This window comes from Notolabrus celidotus, chromosome 13, assembly GCF_009762535.1.
Source record: "Notolabrus celidotus isolate fNotCel1 chromosome 13, fNotCel1.pri, whole genome shotgun sequence".
In the NCBI taxonomy this organism is placed as follows: domain Eukaryota; kingdom Metazoa; phylum Chordata; class Actinopteri; order Labriformes; family Labridae; genus Notolabrus; species Notolabrus celidotus.
The window spans coordinates 17,422,012-17,440,571 of NC_048284.1; the positions used below are offsets into that span (position 1 = coordinate 17,422,012).

Here is an 18,560-nt window from a genome sequence, read left to right on the forward strand (position 1 = left end):
TGCTTCTATTATGTGAGTTTACCTCCTTCGTAAGAGGATATGTTTGCATCATTAAGTAGACACCATTTGTAGCAATTGATTTCAAATGAAAAATCTGCTACCATTAATCAGTTGTCAACTACTGGATGGATTATCTAAAAAAAAGATGAAGATACTCAGGATGATTGGTGATTCCCTGACTTTCCTCTGGCAGATCAAAGTTGGCGCAAGACTTCTGAAATGTCACAAGATTGAGATTTCAGTCTTTGACTGAATAACTGACTGATCTGTGTATTAGCACAAAATGTAATGCAGACACTCAACATTCCAAAAGTTTACACCCAACTTCCTTGTGTGCTACCAATAGGGTTGCAAAATTCCGTGAATTTTCAAAGTTCCCCTTTTAGCCTGACACAGAGCCATCCTCAACAAGGCTGGACAGTGACCCTGAAGAGGAAGAGTCATCGTTGGATGTTGAGGAAGTGGACATGGAGGATGTTGATGAGACCCAGGAAGAGCCTGTGCTTGAAAGGGTTTAGCAAAAATGCAGAGGCTAGGCTTGAGAAGCTTAAAGGAAGATGCTTTTCTATTTGCAAGTTGAATGGGACTTTGTTGGAGGGAGAGAGGCTCTTTTCATTTAACATTTTGAATGGGACTTTGTTGGGATTACATTTTTGTTAATTTGTGAATGGGTTGGGTCGGGGGGATGAGTAATATTTAACTCAACATTCATGTTTTTGTTCTTCAATGAAAGAATTGATTGTTCAATAAAATATTTAACACTTGATAAAGTTCTACTTACAAATACATCTGTTTTAATTGTATTATTTTGGATTGATGTCTGCTTATAACAAAACAAATATTTATGCTTGGATATGATACCTTTCCATTAAATTACCCTCAATTCCCAGTTAATTCCCATAAATTCTCATTATAATCCCCATGGACAGTTTCCAATTTGGAATATTTCCAAAATTCCCCAGCTAAACTTGTGTGGTTGTCATAGAAATGTGATGACATAATAATGAGTGAACCATGTGAATCAGGAAAACAAAAAATTGTCTGATCTATCCCTCTTTCAAGACCCAACTCAGTCAAGGCATGATGGCTGTCTAACATGAGTCTGGTTCTGCTCGAGGTTTCTGCCTGTTAAAGGAAGTTTTTCTTCTCCACTGTAACTAGCTAAATACTGCGATGTGCAATGCTCATGATGGATTAAGGTGGGGTAAGACTGAGTCTTACCCAGTCTTGTTGTTGGGTCTCTGTTCATAATTTGACATAGAGTGGTCTAGACCTCCTATGTTTGTAAAAGCGTCTTGAGATAACGTTTGTTGTGATTGGGTGCTATACAAATAAATATTGATTGATGATTGAATGATTGCTTGAAATCATATTCAATATGTTACTTGGTTTGTAAATGGTACATACATTAAAATGCTTTAATGCGGTAGCTTTAACTTTGTATTTAAGTGTTTTTTAAGGAGTTCTTTTTTACACTAAGAAACAACAATAAAATTCCCCTGAGCTCCAAGTGTAGTTTCTGTTAATCTAATCTGATTGAACAAGATACTTACCATGACTGCTGTTGAGAGTACAACACATCACTATGATCTCTAGTACTCCCTTGCATCAGGTATTTAGTATGCCTTTAATTACGGTTTCTGGCTGCGAATGGTCTTTGACAACATCGATGAAGCTGGTTCCTGGATTCCAGATGTCACAAACACTGCTGCAGAGTACTGTAATTACTCTTGTATAAGTAAATGAAAATATATAAACCTTGAAAGTGGGATTCTCTCAAAGGCAGAGGACTAAATAAAACAGTAGTGCTGGTATTCAGTAAAACAGCCCTTGCTCCCATGTGGGTTTTAGAATTGATTTTAAGATTTTAACACTCACTTTTAAAGCCATAAATAGACTGGCCCCTGAGTACCTAAGTGAATGCCTTAAAATATATGTCCCCAACTGCTGCCTGAGATCCTCCGTCAGGTCCCTCTTGGAACTTCCAAGGGCGAAGTTAAAAACAAGAGGCGATCAGGCCTTTGCAGTCAGGGCCCCGTCACTCTGGAATGACCTGCCGGAGGAGATCAGGCAAGCCTCATCCTTGTCCTCTTTTGAATCTCTTTTAAAAACACACTTTTTAAAATGTGCTTTTACTTCTTATTAACTCATCACTGACTTTTTAATTTCTGCATGGTTTTTGTTATTGTTTTTAATAAACTCATTTTAGCTCTTCTTACCTTTGTCATGTGCTTTTGTGTTTTCACTCGCTGTATTTTGCACTCTGTAAAGCACTTTGTAAACATGTTTTTTAAAGGTGCTATATAAATAAAATGTATTATTATTATTATTATTATTATTATTATTATTATTATTATTATTATTATTATTATTATTATTATTATTATGTGGTATCTCCTCAGTTGAATCATAACTGTTGCACCTGTTGGTGATGTAAAGTTAGTATTTTGTGTTTGCACATGTAGGTGAAGTTGTAATACATCCATGACTGTAATAAAAACAAAAACAGTATGCTCATGTATTCAACTGTTCAATTTCATCATGTTCCACTCGTTGGTGCTAACGATGAGCTGACTTCATGCCACTTGTTGTACATCCGGCTCTGGTCTCCATGGACACCATAGAGACGACAAGGTTAAAAGAGAATTCCAGGTCAGTGACATCACCATCTCCTTTCACAGCAAAGCTTTTTTTTTTTTTTTAACCTCTTCTTCTTCTTTTTTTCTTCTTCATGGTGTGGTGAAACCAGAGACTGAGCATGACTTTCACACGCTGCTTACATGGAGACAAGAAAGACTTCATTGTACAGAGAAGGAGGAGGAGGAAACGCTGAAGAGTCTAGCAGCCTGAACAGCTCGTACTGAAATCACTCAAACCACTTCCTGTGACCGACGGGTGCGTCTCTAAATTTCATTTCAGAGAAATATCATCCCAGTAATTTTTCCGGTGATTTGATTTGCATGGATGTTAAGCTGCCTTACTCCTCTGACTAAACACCCGAACAAGAAACATTCAACTTGCACAGCTGGAAAATGCCCACGTTTGTTTTAACATACTGGGCAATAACAATGAATGAGGGAAACTATACAGTTGTTATCAATGTGAAAAGTAAAATAAACAATATTTGTTGAAAGGTTAAAATATGCAATAATGATATTCATTTAGTGTCCTTGTATTTGATGTTTGAATGTACTTGATGTTTAATTTAATGACTAACATTCACTGTTTCCCAGGAATAAAAGCCTTGCCTTAACCCCCCTGTTATGTCCATTTCTCTGGAACAGCAGTAATGGTCCTGGGTCAATTTGACCTGGGGCATATTCAATCATCCAAAAGTGTCAGAACCCCAAAAAATCCCAAAACACTTTTTTTAAACTAATTTTTAACTTCATTACTAACCATTTAAATCAATATTTAGTCCATTGGTGTTCTTTAAATCTCACAGATTCAATGAGGATAACTCACTTGTTTTTCATTTCAATTAATGTTAAAACTTTTTTGAATGTACATTGGAAAGCCCTAAATATAAATACAATAGTTTTACATGACATAGATTTTTGTTTGTTTTATTTTACGTTTGAATTTATTTCTATTTCTATGAAGTGATGTTGATAAATTAACACAACTCCTCTTCTATCACATGCTGCCCAGATTCGCATGCTGCATTTAGCTGGTTTGGAAGGCATATATTAACTAAAAATAGACTTCAAAAAGGGTCAATTTGACCCGCAACATAACAGGAGGGTTAAAAGCACAGTCTTGTGATAATTATGTTCCCACTTGTGGTGAATGGACTGTTTGCTGGGAAGTTTAAACTTCTCACTTTGGTATCCACCTGCTAGCTTTCTTTCAAATCTTCCAGCTGCAGGTCTTTGGTTTTATTAAAAGATTGTGTTCAGATGTTCATGAGAGTCAGGAGCTTTATTAAAAATACTTTAATAAATGTAAATACTTCAGTACAATAAATTAATACATCACATTTCATGCTCAAAAATATAACAAAATATTTCCCTATTTTACCTTCTTAATAGCATAACATTCATATACTATATTAAAGTGTAATACAGGATTTACATTCTTCCCAGTGCTTTGAAGGAGTTGTAATTGATGATATATTCATAATAATACTTCAACATGAATCTGTTTGCTTGCGTAGATATACCATGCTATGACTATTCATTTTCCATATACTTGACAGTAAGCCTCTGCTGATAGAGGGTCTGTATGAGGTCCCCTCAGAAGTCTCACAGTCGGCAGGAGGAGTTTTGGTCTCTTAGATCCAGGTTCTCAGTCTGGTCTCGCCGATGTTATCCTCAGAAATCTGCGTCATCTGGATGAACTCTCAGCCAGCTTTCAGGGTCAGACACCTAAACACAACAAAACACACAAAGCTTTTAACACTTATGCATTCAGAAACACACACCAGAACACACATAGCACACCTCACAGACCTGCAGGTGCTGCTGACACACAAAAAGACACGTAGGGCCACAATGAATCATCTTGACATTGTGATGCAGGTTTTGTGACCAGTGTTTGCACTTTTGGGAAAGTGTTTGGCACCTTTGATAAAGACTAATGATTTCTTGGTCATGTGGTACAGTTAACCTCTATGAGGGAGAATGGACGTTTCTAAAAGAGGCACTCTTCTGACCTCTAGTGGTGTAATAATATAATCATGATGGCTGCTGGGATGTTGTCACGTTAGAATACTGTACAGTTCTCATTTAAAGTTGCATTTAAAATGTTAAAATGCTTTTAAAATATTTACTCACAATTTATCTATATGGAACATTTTGAAACACTGACATGAGACACATCACTGACCCAATAATTCCTCACATAACCACACCCAAAATTCACTATGATGAACTATAATCATTTGTACTAATTCTGTTTTAATTGTGTATACACCACTAGATGCTACAGTACATCTTTTCTTTTCTTTTTTTCACCCTGATGTGTGTTATGAAAGCAGAGCTCACGAGCTCACCCTGGCTGTTTGAGTGAAACATACCTCTGACCAGCATATCTCTTTAGTCCTGCTCCACAGCGCCCCCCTCTGGACTCTCAGACTGATTGACAGAAAAAAAAACGAGAGGAAAATAAGTCACAGGACACGAAACAAACAAGACTCAGACAGATATGGAAAACGAGTTTGATCAATACAAATAAACCATTGTGAAGGAAAAACAATATTAATAAAGTTGCACAAAATTAAGATAAAACCATATAATTTTAAGTGATGCAGTTTGTTTAAAATTACATTTAACCAAGTATAAAAAAATTCTAATTTTTCTACAACAAAGAAGATTTTTTACATTATTTACATTGTACCAGAAATAATTATTAATACATGTATTTGTGCCCTTTAAGGTCAGCTTTATTGCATGGATTTCTGTTAAAATAATTGCTCAAATTAAATCAAATTTAAATCAACTCTGTAAATGCTTTGAAAGATTTGTAAAATAAAGAACAGAGTGTTGACCAAAAATAATTCTTTAATCGCAATTTATTTATTTCCTTTTCTTCTGCCTAGCTTAGTCGTGACAAAATGTCAAAGTCAGCCCATCTGCTCTTCTAAGGTTCACTAAATGACCCTCCTGTTATGTTGCTGGTCAAATTGACCCTTTTTGAAGTCTATTTTAGGCAATATGCCTTCCAAACCATCTAAGCACAGCGTACAAATCTGGGCAGCATCAGACAGAAGAGGTATCTCGTGTTAATTTATCAACATCACTTCATAAAAAAAAAAAAAAATGTTTTAAAAGAAAATAAAAGAAAATCTATGTCATGTATAACTATTGTATTTATATTTAGGTCTTTCCAATGTAGATTTAAAAAAGTTTTAACATTAATTTGAATGAAAACGAGTGAGTTATCCTCATTGAACCATGATCTGTGAGAATTAAAGAACACCAATGGACCAAATCTTGATTTAAATGGATATGGTTATGAAATGGAGTTAAGATGAGCTTAAAAAAAATTTGTATTGGGATTTTTTTTGGCTCTGACACTTTTGGATAATTGCATATGCCCCGGGTCAAATTGACCCAGCAACATTATTGCTGTTCCAGAGAAACGAACATAACAGGAGGGTCGAAACATTATATCTTTAATCGATTCATACAAATCTGAAGAGTACAACTGCAATATACATGGAGTTAGGGGTAAGTCTTGTGCTGGACATTGTTGTGCTGTGTTTACCTTTGGACAGAGCGGGTACCAGTTGAAGCGCTGGGCGGTCTTGTCCTCGAACCTCCAGCCGTCCAGCGGGATCAGGACCTCACCGAGAAACACCTTCCTCTTCAGGGTTCCTGAATGCCACACAGAGGCTCGTAGTCTCTTTCCAAACAGCAGGGGGCGCTCAATGTGATACTGCCAGAGAACCAGGCGTAAGATTTCATTTAATCCAAGTCAGTCAAGTGAAGCATAAAAATATGGGAGCTGAGAACAGCCTTGATTTTGCAGATTATTTACACATACAGAATATTTGTTCTTTTTTAAGATCACAGGATTATTTGTTGTGTTTTATTCGTCAAGCTTTAATAAATCAAGTTGTTTTCTTCTGATAAAGTTGAATGTTTCCTTTAGAAATTTGCCTTTTTTGAGTTAGAGACATAAATAGATCAATCATTGTGGCAAAAAATGATTTTCCAAAGTTAATAAATTATTTCCGTGAGAAAATATATGATTGCAATTCAGGGCTTCCATATAATTTGACACAAAACCACTTAGAAAAATCTTTTTACCTTTAAAACTTCATTAAAAACCGGATCAGTTGTGTACTTCTTGACGGCTGTCTTCATTTTGTTACTCTTTTCTGGCAGCACATAGAGTTTGACGTATCTACACAAAGAAAAAACAGGTGTGGGATGCTGAGGTTTTCATGGAGAATCATACCAAAATGAAATGATTTATTTATGCAACATCATTCTTACGGGTGGCACTTCTTCTTCTTGGCATCTCCGTAGGTGAGACCTCTGCAGGCGCTGACTGTGATCTCCAGACAGGAGGACTTGGTGTTGTAGTACAGAGCGAGCTCCAGGTCTCCTGAGACACTGGTGTTCTCAAAGAGGCTGCTGATGCTGCTGCTGCTGCCCTGAGGAGGAAGACAGAGGCTTTAACATTATATTCTGTGTTTAAAATAGGAGGGCATGAGTACAGGACATGCTCAGGAAACGATTTTGGAGAAGAGTTTAAGGGTTGGAATGATAATCTATGATATATTCAGCTCACACAGGATGTTATTTGAAGACTTTTCTCTTATCAGATTTTACTCACTCTGTGTCCTCCCGAGTACTCAGAACCAAAGGAAGTTTCTTCTTCTGCCCCCGTGGAGGAACTTTCCTGGTCACTGTCTTTGCTTTTCTTGAACAGATTTGGAAGACTGGGGACTTTGAAGAGCTGGAAAACAGAGTATTTATTTTTATGTTGGTTCTACAAACTCCTTTTGTTACCAGTAGAGATTAGCTTAGGTTTAAGATAACTTAAAAGCCTTTTAAAGGCCTCAGTCAGTGACATTTAGGCCCAATCTCCATGTCCTCCCTGAGCCCTGAGCCCTGAGCCCTGAGCCCTGAGCCCTGAGCCCTGAGCCCTGAGCCCTGAGCCCTGAGCCCCGAGCCCTGAGCCCTTCGTGACTTATTTGACGTCAGCTGTAAAGTGATTGAGGGCAGGAGGCTGTAAGGTTCAAAACCGTAGAACTGGGAACTTTGAGACTTTGCATATGACCTGCATGACGTCATGAAGCTCACATTAGCGATATTAGGATTTTTTATTGCACAATTTTTACTTTCTACAAATTCAAGGTGCTTAAGGGACAACTGACTGCCATGTGATCCAGGCTCTGACCGTACAGACTGCTTAACCACAACATTTAAAATATATAAATAGGCTGTATAACTATAAATATATAAATTATACTGTATACACACGTGTGAATATAATTGATTAAGGCTGTTTTCTATATTCATACTTGCATGCAAACTTTTTTGCCTGTAAATTTCATTGAAACTTTCATGCTTTTTCTTTTACTGTCACACTTTTTTAAATTTCATGTTACGGCATTCGTTTACCTTTCCATGCTCGCGGGCTTCCCCTGGGAATCCCGCGTTTCATGTCACAATGCTATGAACTATGGGTAATCCCCTTACGCTAAGTCTGCAAAAAAAAGGCCACTTATGGAAAGAGGGCATAAAGGGTTCAACACGTCAGTGAGAGATCCCTCACACACTTGATGATTTGACCGTGGGACAGCCTTAAACCCTCACGGACTTAGCGGCAATGTGCCTCAAAGTCAGTGAGTGCTTGAGGGTGGACATTGAGATTGGGCCTTAGCCTATAAAGATTATGAGTATTCACATCCACCAACAAGACTTGTTGTTGGTTTAGTTTATTTTGCTCGCTTCTTGTATTTTCTGAAGTGTTGCAGCTGACTCACAAGTTTTGATTTGTGGATGTCCGTGTCGGACAGACTCTTCTGGGTACTGCAGGTGAAGCATGAACCTCTCCGGCCATCGTCTACTCTCAGCAGGTCATTCTGTGATGTGGAAATCTCTGCAGGGAGATTAAAACAAGACAGTTCTGAAACTATTTCGATTATGATACCTAATTTAAAACAAAAATTTCCAAGCTGAAAAAGCTGCTTTTTAAAAATTGTTTAATACTTCTTCTACAAAGTGGAAATCTTCTTTGTTTTTGTAGAACACTTTTTAGCCCACTTTGGTTATTTCACAGACGCTGTTTGAGTTCATTCAGGGAAATTTCTTGAGCTTCTTTTAAAATATTTTCTTTTTAAAACTTGCAGCACATTCCTTTGACATCTTAAAAAGATTTTGCAGACATGTTATAGCAAGAGTCTTAAAAACACTTGGCTATTTTTACCATATTTTAAGTAAAATGTATGTATGCAAAAGGGTTAACTATTGTAAGAAAACCTACGAGCCCAAAGTGAGATTGTTAATTTGAGCCCCCTTTATTTTCATCATTTTCATCTTTAACAGTTGTCGATTCAGTTTTGGTGAATCAATTAATTCATCAGTCAAAATGTTTTGATGTTACCACTTTAAAATTGGGAACATTTTCAAAACTCAAAGGGCAAATCAAATCCTAAATTACAGTGAAACAAACAAACAAAAACATGTTGAGCAACAAGAGCTACATAAATGTTCAAGTGGATCAAAAGTCTTGTGTAATCAAGGGTTTTTTTCCCCCCCACAGTGCAACATGCAAGTTCATCATCATTATCCTGTGAAACTTCTGCTGATGCAGACCTGATAGTGAGGTTAGATTAGCGTCTGATTTGTCAAGCTAACTCGTACACATTTCCTGTGCGGTTACCTGACTGTGTACTTTCTGTTCATCAGATTATGTAATGATAACATATTCAGAGGAAGTGGGGCTTCTAATCTGAATGGAACGTTTCTCATAAAAATGCACATTTGTGATAATTGATGTAAGGAAACTCAATGTGCTTTACATTAAAACATTAAAAGCATTGGTAACATTCAGACAAGCATAAAAGAGCACAATTAAAATGACAATATAATAAAACAGAAAAGAAAAGGAAAATTAGAATATATTAAAAATTACATTAAAATTAGCATTAAAGTGAGTTAAAATAAGCTAAGATAGGAAGGCAGTGGCAAATAAAAAGGTCTTAATCTTTGACTTAAAAGAGGTGAGAGTTGGAGCGGACCTGCAGCTTTCAGGGAGTGTGTTCCAGATATGTGGTGCATAATGACTAAATGCTGCTTCACCATGTTTCGTTTTGACTCTCGGGACTGAAAGCAGACCAGTACCTGATGACCTCAGAGGTCCAGATGGTTCATACAGTAGCAGCAGATCAGCAATGTATTTTGGGCCTAAACCATTCAGTGCTTTATAAACCATCAGCAGGATTTTAAAGTCTATTCTCTGACAGACAGGAAGCCAGTGTAGAGATCTAAGAACTGGAGTGATGTGGTCTACTTTTTTGGTCCTTGTTAGGATTCGAGCAGCAGCATTCTGTATGAGCTGCAGCCGTCTGATGGACTTTTTAGGGAGTCCTGTAAAGGCCCCGTTACAGTAGTCTAGTCTAGGAGTTTTTCTGCATCCTGCTGAGATGTAAGTCCTTTAATCCTTGATATATTCTTAAGGTGATAGTAGGCTGACTTTGTAATTGTCTTAATGTGGCTGCTGAAATAAGGTCTGAGTCTATGACTACACCAAGGTTTCTGGCTTGGTTTGAACCTTTCATCTTTGCAGATTGGAGCTGAGGAGTATCCTTTAACGTTTCTTCCTTGGCTCCAAAGACAAACAATTCAGTTTTTTCTTTGTTTAACTGAAGAAAGTCCTGGCTCGTCCAGTCATTGATTTGTATAAATTGATATGATGTAAATGTGTGTGTCATCTTCATAGCTATGGTGTTTTATTTTGTTGTTTCTGAAATATCTGACCTAAGGGGAGCATGTAGATGTTGAATAGCAGAGGCCCAAGAATGGATCCCTGAGGTACTCCACACACCATTTTCATCCGTACCAGATTAAAGGTAAACTTACTTTTAATGTGAGTGGTGGCAGAAACCATCAGATCTTCCATCGATTTGTTGAAGGGTTTTGAGTATTTCAAATCCTGCAGATTAGAAAAATAATAATTGGAACTCAGATTATAAAGTTTGCACTATTTACTGCAAAAATAATGCTGGAAATGTCAGTATTTTACCCCAGATCTGCTCAGAAACGGGAATTCCATGTAAGGTGGAGGAGTGGGAGGTACAACCGATATGTGACTAAAGTCAGAAACAGAAGAAAATGTTAAGTTTTGTGTTTTTTTCCCCTGTATTTCAAATTAAAACATTAAACATAAAAGTCAAAAGCAAAGTTGAAAGCATTCCTCATACCTCAGCACATTGAAGGTCTTTAAAAGATTCTCCCCAACCGTCTCAAATTTGTCTGTAAACACACAATTGTTTTGAATGACACATGGTAACACAAGTGTGAAAGGTTAATGTTTACACACTTACAAAGACAGCAAAGACAGCAAATACAGCGGCCATGAAATTCTTTATTCCAAATATAACACAGCTAGGAATCATGTTAATATCAGTAAACACATGAAAGTGCTTAATCATACTTATTTATATAAAACCTCCACTTACAAAAACCATTCAGCCTCATATAATAATACTTCACAACACTGTGTGCTTATAATGTTGAATAATTGAATAACTGCTGAGCCCTACATACAGCAATTAGTTAAACAAACACAGCTCAGATCTTCAATATTTTATGAATCAATTGAGTAAAACTGGATTATAACAAGGAAGTATCTATAATTCATAATCATGATGAATAACCTGAAACACACTGTGAATATGTTGAGTGCTGGTGTTACAAACAAACCTGTGGTGACAGCAAATTTGAGTGCCCGCTGCTCCAAGAACCACTCCCCAGACCTGATCTTCACCTCCCTGTGAGGAGCATAGACACATGATTATATTATTTCAACATTAGCATTCATATTGAGGCTGTGAGGAGTTAATGGGATGTTTGGTCAACTTCCAGAAATATGTGTGTGGCTGCTTGTTGTAGCAGCTCCGACCACTGTTCTGTTTTTTTAGTGTTTTTATACATTTATGTTTTTCTTTATTTGACTTTATTTTCAACAAAGATCTTATATTCACTTGTATCATTATTATCATTATTGTTATTTTAATTTTTTTACTTTTAAGTACAGTGTTGTATTCTCATATCCCGTGTTGTAAGTTGCTGGGACAAACACATTTCCCCCAATGGTAGATCAATAAAGTACATCTCATCTAATCTCTTCTCTTCTTTTTCGTGACTTTGATGTAAAAACAAATGTAAGGGTAGCCTTTTACGCTCTTTATTCTTAGCAGTCCTCACTTCAGCCACAAGAGGGTGAATTGTAACTCGGCCCCGGAGGACGAAAACATTCATAGTGGGGCTTCAGTACTCAAAACTATATTTATAATGATAAAGAGGAGGTAGCAAATACCTTCAATTTACATCTCTACCTCTATTGTTATAAGGTCACTTTTCTCTTCACTTGCAGCCTACCTTTTGTAGGAACACGTGCTCCTTGAAATAATACATTTTGGGTGTAATCTAATATATTTAATTCCAATATTGACTTTTCTTTTAGCTCTGTTTTTGGTCTCTGCAGGACCTTGGTGAAAATATTTGCTAAACGCCCAACTCTGTTCTCTGAGTTATTAATCAGGTAAGCAGGTAATACCGATTTGGTGTTTATTGCTCATCTGGTATTACTTAAAAAGCAGGAATTGGTCTTTAGAACCTGAATTTACTGGTCATAATATTATTCGACTTGCTTCTTATAGTCCTCTGCTAAACCCACTTGAAGCAGTTTCTTGTTGACACAGAAACATGCAGTGGGGTATACACAGCACCTGTGAAGGTTGCCAGTGTGTTTGGGTTCAGCCTATCTCTGTGAATCAGCGTTTTCTGACATGCACTTCATGAAGAACAAACACAGAACACTTCTCACTGATGGTAAATGATAAATGGACTTGTACTTCATCTACATCACTTTTCTAGTCTGTCTGACCTCTCAAAGTGCTTTTACACTACTCGTCACATTCACCCATTCACACCCATTCACTCACAGATGGTAGAGGCTGCTAATGTAGTGAAGGACGATCATGTTAGTTAATCTCATTCGATCACATTCACACACCTCTAAACAACAGAGGGAGCAATTCGGGGTTCAGTGTCTTGCTCAAGGACACTTCGGCATGTGACTGCCGGAGCTGGGATCGAACTGCCAACCTTCTGATTGATAGAAGACCGTCTTTACCCACCGAGCCACAGTGATCACTATAACATCTGCAAGACTCACTCAGAGTTGCAGTGTCATTACCAACAGATTACAATACACTGGTAAACAGCATGCAATGCCAGACTTCAGAATCAGAATCAGAATCAGAATCAGCTTTATTCGCCAAGTATGCTTGAACACACAAGGAATTTGACTTTAGTAAACTGTGCTCTCTTTGTACAAGGCATAAGAATAGGAATAAGAATAAGAACTACAATAAAAAATTAAATAAAAATATAATAACAATAACCTTAGCTATAAATACCACTAACACTGTGATATCGCTGTGATTCTGGCCATGCTGAGACAAACGTGTCATCTCTTTCTACATTAAGCTGGTGGTTTAGCTGTGAACCGCACCTGTAGGCGTGGCAGACCGTACACTTCCAGTCCTCTGCTCCCACGCCCACGCGACACCTGCTGCAGATACGGTGGCTGCAGCCGTGGCAGACTGCGCCCGCGTTCCAGAACTTTCCCAATGGCCTCTGGCAGCGTGCGCAGGTCCGCTCTCCGTACTGCCGTGTGAAACTCTTCGCACCTCTACGGCGAAGTTCCTGCAGGTCGTATTTCATCCTCCTGAGGTGAAGGAAGATATGTTTTAGATATCAACGTTTTTGTTTTTATGGGACAGTTAATTAACTTGTATTCAATCATTATTTTTCCTTTAATTCAGGATTGTACAACACACACTCGCCTGAACAGTTGTTAACTAAATGCTACCGCTAGGTAGGCTAGTAGAGTTTGAGGCAGGTGCATGACTGTCAAAAATGAGCTAAAACTATGTGCAAAAGTAACATTAATTTGACACTCAATTTTTCTTATTAAAGGGTTATTACTTGGAGTAAAAGTAATATGACACTAAAGCCACATTTTTCTTACTTCATGTTTGAAAACAACCTTTTTTTTGGTGGTCCAAAAATATTACTAAGATCAAAATGTACAACTTAAATTCAACATTATCAACCATTATTTTCCAAAAGCATGAAGTAAGTTGTTCAAAAAGTCTCTCACCTTATCCTGTCCTCTTCAATAATACGCAGCTGCTTGTCCCTCCGAAGGACCTCAAGCACTTGTTCTCTCTCCAGAGCATGAAGCAAACTTAAATCCATCTTTGAACAACAGTCTGTCACAGTCAGTGCTTCTCTTCTCTCTGTCTCTCCTCCTCTTTACTTTTGTATCTTCTTTCTGTTTCTGTCTCCTCCTCCTGTCCTCTTTAACCCTCCCACTTGTACCGGACCCAGACTTCCTCTTGGTCTTTTGAAGCTGAAAGAATAAAAAAAGAAAAAAGATGTGAAAGGTTATGCTGTGTGCTCTTAAGATACTCCTCTCTGGACCTTTATCTCAACAGTCAACCACCACGTGATGTCACGTCAGATCCGGACACAGCCCTCCTGGGCAGATAGAGCTAATTGTAGTGTTTCCACTTGGATGATTCATCTTCAATGGCTCTACATGACAGTTGAGGAAATACCTTCTTTTGATATTCATTTCTACAGAGTTGATGACGCAGGTAGACACTCAAGAGAGACACCAGAGTAACACAGGGTATGGTATGAAACTGAAACTAATACTGGAGCTGTTTTAACCCTCCAACTACATTTCTTTCCTTTGCTCATCCTCCTCTTCTTCTATGTCAGTGTCAGAAGCCTCTTTCCCTCCAGCGTTCAACCTTTCTCCTGACAAACCAACTCCTCTTCCTCAGCCACAGGAAGAGCAGTGATGCTTCACTGATGGCAGCACCGCACAACAAACCAAATGCCAACTCTTGCATTATTGATGGATGACGTGCGTCTGTGGGCTACTTTCTTTTTTCCTTTTTGCAGGTCAGTAGACTTATTGAAATGAACAATCTAACATCATAAAATAAATCACAAAGACTTGTTTTTGATGAGGATAGAGTTAAAAGGGTCTGTTTTGTAAAATGCAAACAGATATCTAAATGCATTATGTTTCAAATACAGTTATATATCATGGGAAATCATAGCTTTTGCTTATTAACCAAGTTTGAGGAGAGAATTGAAACCACGTAAGTTACTACAATGCATTTATAGCAAAAAGTCAGTTAGCTTAGCATAAAAACCTGAAGAGGGAGCATATGTTCTTTCACTTAATAAAAAATAAAAAAACACAAATAATTTTAAAATGACACATAAAGGAGCAACAGTGACAAGACTTTAGGAACAACGCAAACAAGTTAAAACAAGCTGTAATTAATCAGAATGTTAGCAGTAAGCTAGCTTGTGTCTCTGACTAAATTCTTAACCTGCCAACTCTTTCTGATAAATCACTTCAGTCTCAGATTTTGAACTTGCATGAACTACTTAATGTCTCCAAGTGAATAAATATGTAGTTATGTCTTGTTTTTCTTTTAAGTCATATTTTTTGCCACATTTTCCTTTAATGGACAGGAATGCTGAAGAGAGACAGGAAATGTGGGGAGCAGAGAGTGGGGGAGGATATGCAGTAAATGGTTGAGGCTGGAATAGAATCTACCTCTACGAAGACGGCTACTGCCTCTGTATATGAGGTTTGCGCTTAGACCACTAGACTAATGGCGCCCCATTGTTTTTTACTTTTTAACAAATTGTTATCCCCTAACCAAATGTTCTGTTTGAACTAGGCTGTCTGCATTTACACGTTTGAGGCTACGTGGTTTAAGCATAGATTGTATGAAATATGGACATAGTATCAGTGACATCACCCATCTGTTTCCGAAGCGCTGTTTTGGGGCCAATCGTCGACGGCAGCCATATTGATGCTGTCCAGCAATTGTGACGTAAAGAGGCGGGCTTTAAGCCTCCTAGCCAACAGCTACAGTGTTCCCACCTGTCAATCAAGTCAGCTGTGCCTCTCATTGGAAGACTTGTAATCTCAATATCTTCGAAATTGCTGCGTTAGAAAAAAATTAATCCCCCGCACAGTGTGTGCCGATCGAGATATGAGCTGACACTCGTCTTTTGTACCAGGCTGTAAACATGTTTATTTCTGCTGTAAAGATCGTCTTTTTTGAATTGGTGTGTATGTGGTTTTCTGGAGCCAGCCTCAAGCGGATCCTCGATGAACTGCAGTTTTTAGCACTTCCGCATTGGACTCATTTTTAGACCGGAGGTTGCAGCTTGGGTTTAAGTCTAAAGTTAACAGTTAAAAAAATATCCTTATCATTTTTTCCCTTTAGTCAAGGGGCCACAGCACCTCCCTGCTTGAGTGATATAAGAATAACACCACTACACTTCTGAGCAGCATGTCACTTTAACACCCAGATGGCTAAGTAGACAAATAAAAGTAAGCGGCAGCTTTGACACAAAGTATGAACTTTGTGTCACAGCTGCCACTAACGAGCTAAGCATACAGGTGCAGCTAATTAGACTCTTGTCAACAGGCAGCTGCATCACAAAAGCCAGCAGAGTACTATGTTGGAGTGTGTGAATCACCACAGACCTGTGAATGATACCAAATTGAAGATGTTAGCTAACTTGAAGGCCAGTCATCCTTGTGGAAGACTTGGGTCCAAAGCATCTTCTGCTTTACACTGTTGTTGGACTTTAAACATGCAATTAAAAATGTTATTAACTAACTATTGACATTCAGGGATTAATTGCAATTAAAAAGTTGAATTATATCACGGCTTTAGTTTGAACACCAGGTGAAAAGTGCTGGTAGATCTTGTTACCTTTAGCTAACTGTCCTCCCCTTTGCCCTGGAGCTAGACGAATGTGCTAGCTCATGTCTTCATTGTGCATGCAGATATATCTGTTCACCTTCTGTTAGGGAAGAGTTGAATCAGACTAGGCCATGGTCTGGCCAATAACAAATCCTTTTCTAAAATGAAGCAAGTTTAACTGCAGTGAAACATTTTCAAAAGAACCAAGATGGCTGCTGATTTAAACCAATCTGAATCAATGTTTTTCTGGATTTAACAATGTAGACAGCAGCTTACATCCCATAGGAATGACTGTTGGCTAATTATTCATATGTATTCTACTGGATGGATATATATATATAAATTGGATGTTTGGAGAGAACTAACTTGCTATCCTGGCAACCTACAGCTATGTGACACAGTTGTTTTGAATGGTTATAGTAAACTCAAACTCATTTAGCAATTCAAGATTAAACAGCTTGCTATTGGTTGGGGCTGCTGGTCTTTTCTTACAGATAAGAGAGTGTTGACAACCTTTTCACCTCTCACAGAGCTAGAAAATGACGCCTTTTATTCTCCAAATGTCAAAGTATTCTTTTATGTTGTCATTTAACTCATATGAGAGTCTAATTTTCAAACAGTGCACATCTCAATTTGTAACTGGACCATTTTTTTTCTTCTGGAGTGGAGAGGAAGGTGTGTGTTGAATAGCTGAATGCCAGCCTGTGTTGGTAGATAAGAGCCAGTCCTTGTTAGAATCCAGAGCTGCTAGGAGGCTGGACTGAACCATTAGTGTCAGCTGTAATGAGGCCGCATGGCTTACAGAGTGACACAGCTGTTATCTGTCCTCTGCTGACGTCCAGCATGCCTGGAGGATGTCTCTCAAGTTGTGATTCTCACTGAGGCAAGATGTGAAATATGTTACCTAAGTGAGGTTGTAATGCAGCAGATATTTCATCATGCATGCTTGTGATTTGATCCCGCATTTGAAGACTTTCAGTTTGACATGTTGGAGGCTTTTACGTGTGTAGGGAATGATTATCATCACGTACAAGTACACTCATTTCACCTTTGCATCTGCTATGTAAAAGACCTCAATGACTCAGGCTGTCTGTGGTTTAGTGGGCAAGTTAACGTCCAAGTAGACACAATGTCTCCGATTAGCCCACCACATCAGTGACTGTAAAGAGACACCTGACTGGTTACATTGGTGACTAAAAATGGAGTCTGAAGGGCGTGAGAAAGACCAAAACACTCACTCGGCCTGACACGTTTCCCACACAGAGTAGAGCTTACTGGAAGACCTGTGAGAGCGGCTGCATGCCTTGAGTCAGCATGTGTGCATTTAAAGCTAGACTGAACACCACAGGCAGAAATCCAAAGAAAAACCAAAGATACACCACAAGCTCTGAGTCACAAATTGAGGTTTGGTTATTTAAGTCTGAATGACTGCACAAATAAATACGTTGCAGGAATTTATCTGCACAGTGAAGCGAAAAATGTAACATTACTTTGTTGCTTTTTCAGAAAAGGAAATTGCAAAAATATAGATATAAAAGTGCTTTAAAGTTGGTATAAGTGTGGAACAAAGTACATGGTGTATTCACAGGATAAGTATACTTTTTAAAGAGAATATCTCTATGGAATTTTACTTTGATGCTGATTGAGACGAGAGCAGTGGTTACAAAACATTTTCTCAACACATCCTGTAGTTGCTAAATCTGAGAGATTAGCTTGAGTCTGTAGTGAAATGTGAGTCAATGTTTGCTCACTTTACAAAAGCATCACAGGCAAACTGAGATCAGATTTCTTGCATAAGAGTTAGGGTGCTGCTGAGCTAAAAGGCACAAAGCAGCATTTTCTTACCTTCAGGCTTTGTGTGCACCGCTGTAGTGGTCAGCCTGCGGATGTGGAAGATTTTATACACACAGGCAAACCTACAGAACAGTTTCCTTCCTCTCTGTGTTCACACGCATGCTGCAATCTGGGGAAGGCCAACAGAGAAACTGCAGGGTGGTTAAATCTCACGTTTCATCAAACTGTGTGCTGAAAGTCTTTCTGTGCCAAAACAATCTAGGTGTAA

At 38.1% G+C, this 18,560-nt stretch overlaps 1 protein-coding gene across 1 annotated transcript; it reads right to left on the minus strand.

The window, feature by feature from the left end:
- Positions 1-3,966: 3,966 nt before the first annotated feature.
- Positions 3,967-18,529, minus strand: sytl3 (synaptotagmin-like 3). The gene is made up of 14 exons (XM_034699644.1): positions 18,344-18,529; positions 13,849-14,100; positions 13,198-13,413; positions 11,382-11,449; positions 10,880-10,931; positions 10,702-10,768; positions 10,539-10,611; positions 8,441-8,556; positions 7,285-7,407; positions 6,942-7,102; positions 6,753-6,849; positions 6,208-6,378; positions 5,018-5,075; positions 3,967-4,367 (listed from the first exon to the last, which is right to left on the minus strand). Exons 2-13 carry the CDS (start codon positions 13,944-13,946, stop codon positions 5,037-5,039), a joined length of 1,281 nt encoding a protein of 426 aa, XP_034555535.1. The 5' UTR covers positions 13,947-14,100; positions 18,344-18,529; the 3' UTR covers positions 3,967-4,367; positions 5,018-5,036.
- Between the last annotated feature and the right edge of the window lie 31 nt (positions 18,530-18,560).

Coding starts and splice junctions, on each gene's coding strand:
- sytl3 (XM_034699644.1), bottom strand. CDS start 13,946: ATGGATTTAAGTTTGCTTCATGCTCTGGAGAGAGAACAAGTGCTTGAG. Junction 10,769..10,879: donor AAGACCTTCAATGTGCTGAG/GTATGAGGAATG, acceptor TTCTGACTTTAG/TCACATATCGGTTGTACCTC. Junction 8,557..10,538: donor TGCCACCACTCACATTAAAA/GTAAGTTTACCT, acceptor ATCTCCCTGCAG/AGATTTCCACATCACAGAAT.